This window comes from Canis lupus, chromosome 16 (assembly GCF_003254725.2).
Source record: "Canis lupus dingo isolate Sandy chromosome 16, ASM325472v2, whole genome shotgun sequence".
Taxonomy (NCBI): Eukaryota; Metazoa; Chordata; class Mammalia; order Carnivora; family Canidae; genus Canis; species Canis lupus.
This window is the reverse complement of record NC_064258.1, coordinates 9,554,430-9,563,331: the sequence shown is the minus strand read 5'-3', so window position 1 is coordinate 9,563,331 and position 8,902 is coordinate 9,554,430. Positions and strand designations below refer to the sequence as shown.

Genomic DNA, 8,902 nt, shown 5'->3' with positions numbered 1-8,902 from the left:
ATTATTACAGTTCCTTATAACGTTTACCTATGTAAATAAGAAACTGTATTTTGGTGAATTCCCGCCTGCAAACGCCAACTCCCTGGGCTCAGCGCTTTCCCGCTAAGCCTCGGGGAGACCTGAGGCCCGGGATCACGTGCAAGTCCGCGCCGCGGGTTGCTATGGAGCCCAACGCGGCCCAAACCGGAAGTGGTCCGTGAAAATCACTTTCCCAGGAAACTCGCACTTGAAAAACAAATGCCACTGGGATTCGGTGTGGTTTTTTTTTTTTTTCCTTAGAGTAAACCCGTAAGCAGAGATACGAAACTTCCGCTCCCGCAGCAGAGGACGACGCCTCTCCTCCTAAAGAACTTGCACGCCTGCGGCGGCGGAAGGGAGACGGAACCAAAAAGCGGCGAGCACCGGTGCTCCCGAGAGCGCTTCTCAGCGAAGGACCGGGCTCCGCCCCCCCTTCCCTGCGGGTTGCTGTGGAGACGGAGAGAGCTGCGCGGATGCCGAGAGGCGCCGAGGCTGGGCCTCGGCTGTCGGTCCGGGGAAGGGGCTCACAGAACCAACGCCAAGATGGTGAGTGGCTCTGAACAGGGAGGGAGAACTTTGAGTAGATCCCAGGACTGGAGATCGGAGGTTCCCAGCACGCCTGTGGGTTAAGCGTAGGGGTGTGAGCGGAGGGGGAGCTCCCTGCGCTACCCCGGTTCTCTCGGGAGCCAGGGATGCAGCTGTAAACACCTCCAGGCTTTCTTCCCCTGCTTCTCCCCCAACCCCCGCCCCTGAGCTGCCCGCGGGATGGTTAGAGGCCAAGGAAAGGCTGAGATGTCCCCACTCGAATGAATTGACAGAGAAGATGTAGTAGCCGTTGGGTTCAGCTCACGTCCAGGGCGATGGCCCTTTTGGAGAAATACGGGTTGTATAGAGTTTGAATGGGCTTCCCTGGGTTCGTTGTTAAGGATTTGACACGCTGATGCTCTGAGTTTAAAAACTGATCCTAGGGATCCCTGGGTGGCGCAGCGGTTTAGCGCCTGCCTTTGGCCCAGGGCGCCATCCCAGAGACCCGAGATCGAATCCCACGTCGGGCTCCCGGTGCATGGAGCCTGCTTCTCCCTCTGCCTATGTCTCTGCCTCTCTCTCTCTCTCTCTCTCTCTCTCTCTGTGTGTGACTATCATTAAAAAAAAAAAAAAAACTGATCCTAGAGGCGCCTTCAGCCCAGGTCGTGACCCCGGGGTCCCGGGATCGAGTCCCTCATCACGCTCCCTGCAGGGAGCCTGCTTGTGTCTTTACCTCTCTCTCTGTGTCTCTCATGAATAAATAAAATATTTTTTTTTTAAATAAAGCTGACCATTGGAATTGGATGTACAGCTGTTTTTGTTGCTTCCTTCACAGATGCTTTCAAGGGCCAAACCTGCTGTAGGCGGGGACCTGCCTCACACAGACAAAAGAAAGAAGAAAGGTAGGAAGATTCCGAAACTGGAGGAGCTGCTTTCGCAAAGGGATTTCACTGGAGCGATTACCCTGTTGGAGGTAATGCCCAAAGAAGGTTGCTTCTTAGGAGGTGGATGCCAGGAGCTGGTGGATGAATGCTTGGTTGAATGCTGGTTGCTATGCTGTTGGAACAGGTGGGTGCTGTAGGGGGGCTTCCTGCAAATCTAGTCAGGCATATGTTGCAGATTCCATGTTAACAATATACCTGATTAAAGATGAACTAAGAAGATATACTTCTTTTTTTTTTTTTTAAGATTTTATTTATTCATGAGAGACACAGAGAGAGAGAGAGAGACAGGCAGAGGGAGAAGCAGGCCCCATGCAGGGAGCCTGACGCGGGACTGGATCCTGGGTCTCCAGGATCATGCCCTGGGCTGAAGGCAGCGCTAAACCGCTGAGCCACTCGAGCTGCCCGATATACTTCTTGAGGGATACTCTTAATTATGTCTAGTCCCACTGATGGTGAATTCAGCTAAAAATATGGAGGGACATTTATGTATTTATTTATTTAGATTTTACTTATTTATTCATGAGAAACACAGAGAGAGGCAGAGACATAGGCAGAGGGAGAAGCAGGCCCCCTGTGGGAATTGTAATGCGGGACTCAAGCCCGGGACCCGGGATCACAACCTGAGCCAAAGGCAGATGCTCAACCACTGAGCCACTCAGACGCCCCTGGAGGAACATTTAATATAGCATCAGTTCACACAATGTTTATCCTGACCCCTGGCCAATTTTGATTTATTCTTATTATATATTATAAAATTTGGATCATTTAAATACCATCATGCTTCATGCTTATTGTCTAGACTACTGTGTGTTCAGGGAATACTTCAAATCTCTATGGCAGTAGTTCTCAACTTTTTTTTTTTTTTTTTTTTTTTTTTTTTTTTTTTTTTTAGTTCTCAACTTTTAATATGCATCAGTATCACCTAGGGTACTTATTAAAATGTATATTCCTGGATTCCTGCCTAGGGATTCTGATTCTTTACAGATCAGTCGATAGTGGTGCTCAGGAACCTATATTTTTAACGAGTAGCCCAAGTGCTTCTGATGTAGGTGGTCCAAGGACACTATACTTTGAGAAACTGCCTTGTGAGCATCACACGTTATAGGAGAAATGAAGGGGCACACCAAACAATGAAAAGATGAAGTTTTTTTTTTTTTAAAAGATTTTATTTATTTATTCATGAGAGACACAGAGAGAGAGGCAGAGACACAGGCAGAGGGAGAAGCAGGCTCCACGCAGGGAGCCCGACGTGGGACTCGATCCCAGGACTCCAGAATCACACCCTGAGCTAAAGGCAGACCCCCAACCGCTAAGCCACCCAGGTGTCCCAACAATAATTGTTATAATTAGCTTCATATATTTCTTAGTCTTCCATGAGTAGTCCTGTTTCTCACTAGCTCTGATCTTGAGTACCTTGTTTGATTTTTTTGGTGTTAGCTTTCTCATCATTAAAGTAGGGAAATTGGCTTAGAAAGCCTTTCTAGCTCTGCAAATCAATAGACTGAGTGGTAGGTATATTTTATCAGTCTCTTGTTTCTCTTCTTTCTTTAAGACAATGACCACATTTTCCTTATATGGAATCCCACACTGCTTTTAAGTTGTTGAGGAGGTTCTGTTCTGTGCTTACACTCTTAGATGGCCAGCCAAAGCACCATGATATATGGGGATGAGAACTGCTGTGGTTTGCAGGGAGAGGGTCTCATGAGCTCTTTTGTGCTTCCAGGCAATTTCTGGAGCAAATTTAGGGAGGCTTCAAATAAGTATTTCTTCAGACTTGAGGCACTGTTCTCAAATCCACAGCATTTTGTGAAAGAAAGATTTTTAATGTTAGGGCATTAACTACAGGAGTAAGTTCTTGTCCTAGACCAGAAAGGATTAATGGATGTCTTCATCTTGTAACAGTCAAGGCAGCCAGTGTTCTGTAACAATGATCTATAAATATGCAGTGGCTCCCTATTCATTTTTCTCCCCAATGTTTTTGGTTTATCAGCCTGTAGAATGGAAAACTCTCATCTTACCATGGGAGTTCAAACTCCTCCTTCAAGGCCTCATTCCTTTCCTCCAAAACAGGACTAATGTTGGCAGGGGCATTCATAAATATTTTTTCACAGTGGACGTACATGAGGCTAGTGTTCTGAATATTGGTAATTCCTGTGGGCTCTGGTAAGCCTATTCAAGAATAATGGAATGATTTAAAGGCTTACTCTCAGTGAAAGGTCATACCTATGAATAAATATATGTGTGCCCTAATGGGACAGGTTTGAAGTGTGAGTTGGAAGGCAGTAGAACATGGAGGGTGAGAACACAGGTAATGGGGTCCGTGGTCTGTCGTGGTCCCTGCTTCTATCTCCCCTGGCTGTGGTGGCCTTGAGTTCATTGCATCATCTCAGTAACCTTCAATTATATGGCATTAGATACTTCACATAATTCTCGTGTTCCTTAATAGCCCCCAGAATTGTTGTGGGATAACTCTTAAATACTTTCTGGAATAAGGTGTTAGTAAATGCAGAGAAACAAATGTGAAATTTTGAAAATATATGATTTTCTTTCAACTGGAAATATTAAGAGAACTAGAAATTTTCACCTTGTGAATGTCTAAGAAATTATCTGTGTTATAGTTTTCTTGAATAATGTATAAAGCAGATATTAAAATTCTTTTAATTCCTGACATTGAAAGGAATTGAGATGATCATACAGTTATATATTGTTTCACTAGAGCATGTTTCAGTTGTTCTGTAGCCTTAATTGTTCCAACATTTGATGATGCTTAGTGGAATAAATAAAATGTATATTCTGTTAGATGTTGCAACATTCAAAAGTAAATATGTTTCCATGACAATTAGGAGGTAATTGTGCTGGGGCACCTGGAAGGATCAGTCAGTTGAACCTCTGACTTTTTTTTTTTTAATATTTTATTTGTTTATTCATGAGAGACACATTTAGAGAGAGACAGGCAGAGACACAGGCAGAGGGAGAAGCAGGCTTCCTGTGGGGAGCCCAATGCAGGACAGATCCCAGGATCCCAGCCTGCGACCTGAACCAAAGGCAGTTGCTCAACCACTGAAGCACCCAGAACTCTGGGATCATGCCCTGAGCCAAAGGCAGATGAGCCTGCCCGCTGAGCCACCCAAGGAGTCCTGGAGTCTACCTTAAAATAAATAAATAAATAAAAATCTTAAAAAAAAAAAAAAAAGTAATTGTACTAAGTTCCCTATGTATAGGCTTAATTGAACACTATTGTCTAGCTTCTGTTACTTGTGATTTCCTATTTTTTATCAGTAGCTTAACATAATGGTTTGGTTTTTAATTTTTTTTAAAGTAATCTCTACACCCAGTGTGGAGTGTGAACTCAACCCTGAGATCAAGAGCTCCACTGAATAAGCCAGCCAGGCACCCCAACATAGCAGTTTTTTAAAGAGAATTTATTAAAAGTTTTTCTTTCTTTCTTCCTTCCTTTCTTTCCCTCTCTCTTTCTTTTCTTCTTTCTTCCCTCCATCCTTCTCTCCCACCCTTCCTTTTTTTCATAAAATTTTAAATTGAAGTTCAAACGTCATGTTGGGGAACAAGAAGAGGATACTAATTTGTGGATTGGATACTGTGCTTTTCACCTGGGTGACTACAAGAGAGCTTTGGAGGTTAGTAAAAAAAAAAAAAAAATATATATATATATATATATAACATAAGGATTTTGAAAAACTTTTTAAGCTTTGTATTATAATAATACATGCTTCTGGTAAAATTTAAACACTACACAAGGAAGAAAGTAAAAAGAAAAAACATCACCTGTCTGCCTTCCCCAATCCTATTTCTTTGTTAACAGAGGCAACCATTGGCTCTTGCTTGATGTATTGCTTCAGAAATCTTCTATAAATTAAAAATATATATATATATATATTTATATATGTCTAATTTATTCTTTGCTTTTAGGTATATACTAATGAGATTGTTGAAAATATTTATAGTAGTATTTCTTAAGGAAATCTTTAGAAGAAGAGAAATAAATCCTTTTGATAAAATTGCCATGATGCTTTTCTCAAAAGAAGTTTACTTTTATTGTGCTGGGCTAATTTTAGACATAGGAAAGATTATATTATCTTTATATTTGTGCAAGTTGGATTTCAAAAATTGTTTTTCTTGGTCATTGTAAACAGCACCTATCTAATGAGCAACCTATAAGATTATGAATCTAGATAAAATTTTAGTCGCCTTTTGTCAAGCAGTTTTTAAAGCATAAATGAAATTATTTGAACATTTTCTACATATCCTTACCCCCAAATGTAATCTAAGGATATTTATAAAACCTGCATAACCAGGCAAAAGTGTCCAAGATTAGGTAATGAGGAGGTATGACAAAGGACAAAAACAACAAAATCAGTGAGGGCAGAAGGAAGGTATGAAACAGACAGATTAGAGGCTGCTGATGTTGGTGAAAGATAGAGGGGAAAGAGAGTAGCCCAAGTATAGGAAGAAAAAGAAACAAAGGTAACTGGTAAAGTCTGATAAATAGAGTGTGTGGAAAACATGGTTGACAAAATGAATCTCGGGAAGTGTTCTTTTCAGGAAGAAAATGCCTTTTTAAAAAACACTGTTTTGTTTATTTGAGATGGAGAGAGAGAGTGTGTGTGTGCAAGTGCATGAGCAGGGGAGAGGAACAGAGGGAGAAGCAGGCTCCCCACTGAAGCAGGGAGCCTGATGTGGGGCTTGATCCCAGGATCCCGAGATCATTATCTGAGCCAAAGGTAGACACTTAACAGACTGAGCCACCCAGGTGCCATGAAAATGACTTTTTAGGGATCCCTGGGTGGTGCAGCGGTTTAGCGCCTGCCTTTGGCCCAGGGCACGATCCTGGAGACCCGGGATCGAATCCCACGTCGGGCTCCCGGTGCATGGAGCCTGCTTCTCCCTCTGCCTATGTCTCTGCCTCTCTCTCTCTCTGTGTGTGGCTATCATAAATAAATAAAAATTAAAAAAAAAAGAAAAAGAAAATGACTTTTTAAAATGTAAAGCCAAATAAGTAAAGCCAGAAAACAATTAGAATGAAATAGTATTGGTAGTATATTAAGGTTATCAAATATTAAGTTAACTGAACCTATGCATTTCTTTTATTTTTTTAAGTTAGCAAAAATAAAGTATTTTAGTTACTTTTTTTTTTTTAATTTTTATTTATTTATGATAGTCACAGAGAGAGAGAGGCAGAGACATAGGCAGAGGGAGAAGCAGGCTCCATGCACCGGGAGCCCGACGTGGGATTCGATCCCGGGTCTCCAGGATCGGGCCTGGGGCCAAAGGCAGGCGCCAAACCGCTGCGCCACCCAGGGATCCCTTAGTTACTTTTCATTTCTGTAGTTTGTTAGCCCATATCATTGTTCAAAAGGAAAAAAAAAAGTTTAAGATTATGTGGAAAACAGGGATGCCTGGGCAGTGCAGTCGGTGTCTGACTCTTGGTTTTGACTCAGGTCATGAGGTCTAGCCCTGCCTCCAGCTCCATGCTCAGCAGGCCATCTACTTAAGATTCTCTTCTTCCTTTGCCCCTCCTCCTGCACATGAATGGGCCCATGCCCTCTCTCTCAAATAAATAAGTCTTAAAAAAAATTTTTTTTTAATTAGGTGGACAACTGTCCCCCTTGGGGGACAATAGGATTGAACTATAGCTTCAGTATTTAATCTTGCAGGTACAGAATAGTTCAGGAGCATATAGGATTCCCTAAATGTGAAGTTGCCCAATCTCAGTAAGAAATCCTATTCCATTATAGAAGAATGGCTCATCGGTTGCTTTACTGCCGAAATGAGATCCCTGCTTAATATATATTTCAGGAATATGAAAACGCAACAAAAGAGGAAAATTGCAATCCTGAAGTCTGGGTGAACCTAGCCTGTACCTACTTTTTTCTTGGAATGTATAAACAAGCTGAAGCAGCTGGATTTAAAGGTAAAATGGCCCCTTTTAATATCTAGTACTCATCACTAATGATATGAGTTATTTTAGAGATTTTAAAACATTTAATTCATTTTTCTATGGAGAAACCAAGCACAATTAGAAAACTGAAAAATAGGGCACCTGGCTGGCTCAGTCAGTAGAGCATGTGACTCTTGATCTTGGGGTTGTAAGTTCAAGACCCATGTTGGGAGTCGAGATTACTTAAAAATAAAATCTTTAAAAAGAAAAGAAAACTAAACAATAGATTTAATCTTCAAAGAACATTGAATCTAAGCAACTTTATTTATTTTATTTTTTTAAAGATTTTATTTATTTATTCATGAGAGACACAGAGAGAGAGAGAGAGAGAAAGAGGCAGAGGCACAGGCAGAGGGAGAAGCAGGCGCCATGCAGGGAGCCTGATATGGGACTCGATCCCGGGACTCCAGGATCACACCCTGGGCCAAAGGCAGCTGCCAAACTGCTGAGCCACCCAGGGATCCCTGAATCTAAGCAACTTTAAAGAGAGAGTTAATCTCTATGCTGCTTCCTCTCCCCACCCTACCTATAGCAGACAAGCAGGGTAAGAGAAGCAAAAGGGCAAGTTATCTTTCTTAGGCCCCCTCATGGTAGGATATTCATGCTGTTGTAGGAGCTGAGGATACTTGTCTAAGCCCTATCAATATGGATTTTATAGCTGTTTTCCCTGCTTCTGAGTGAAAAGCCAAGTAATTTCCACTTGAGAATTCAGACTTATTTTTATTTGCTTTATTTGTCCTGACAGCTGTCTAAGAAAAACTGGACATCAACCTGCAAGTAAGAATAGGACAAAGAAAAACAGGGGAGGAAAGATAAAAATAATGAGAGTATGAATCAGATTAAATTCAAAGAAATGTAGAGAAACTGGCCAAGGGGATGTTTGTTAGGAAATTTGTTAGGAAAGAATATATTCTAAGATAGAATTCTTAGAGAATTAACTGATATATACATATTTAGGAACTATTCCAGCTCAGATTCATGGGTCTTGTGGAACTTGAAGCCTTTCTTAATCACTACACAAACTATTTCCTGTGTACTAATGTCGTTTTTCTTAATTTAGTTATACGAGCCTTTAAGTTATTATTTATCTCATGTTTCTAGACTTTATCTGTACCTAAAAGAGTGTTAGACACATAGAAAGTGATCAAGGTAGCTAGCTATCTTTCCATTTAATTTTTTCTTTTTTATGCTTTGAAGTATGATTTTTTTCTGTAAAAAGACCGTAGGGTTAGGTATCTAGATTTAGGAAAATTCTTCAACAGTGAAAAGGGGATTTGGAACTTGAAAGATGTTTACCTTTTCATTTGGTTGACTGTTTCAGTGTGGCAGATTATCATGCTAGAAGATACATGGAGTAGAGACTGGGCTAATATTTAAGAAAATATGGCCATATAATTGTAGAAAAGGAGATTTTAGAAGGGATTGACAAGGAATACTTGGAAGAACAGCTGAATGACAC

The 8,902-nt window shown here is 41.3% G+C and overlaps 1 protein-coding gene across 2 annotated transcripts in view; it reads left to right on the top strand.

The window, feature by feature from the left end:
- Positions 1–283: 283 nt before the first annotated feature.
- The window catches only part of TTC26 (tetratricopeptide repeat domain 26), a 52,695-nt gene continuing 44,076 nt past the window's right edge, over positions 284–8,902 (top strand). The window contains exons 1-4 of one of the 2 annotated variants that reach the window (XM_025433859.3): positions 284–564; positions 1,379–1,516; positions 5,030–5,122; positions 7,302–7,416. In XM_025433859.3, coding sequence (XP_025289644.1) covers positions 562–564; positions 1,379–1,516; positions 5,030–5,122; positions 7,302–7,416 — 349 coding nt within the window. In that variant the 5' untranslated portion in view covers positions 284–561. The remainder of the gene's footprint in view (positions 565–1,378; positions 1,517–5,029; positions 5,123–7,301; positions 7,417–8,902) is intronic. The other variant, XM_025433858.3, reaches the window with a different exon arrangement.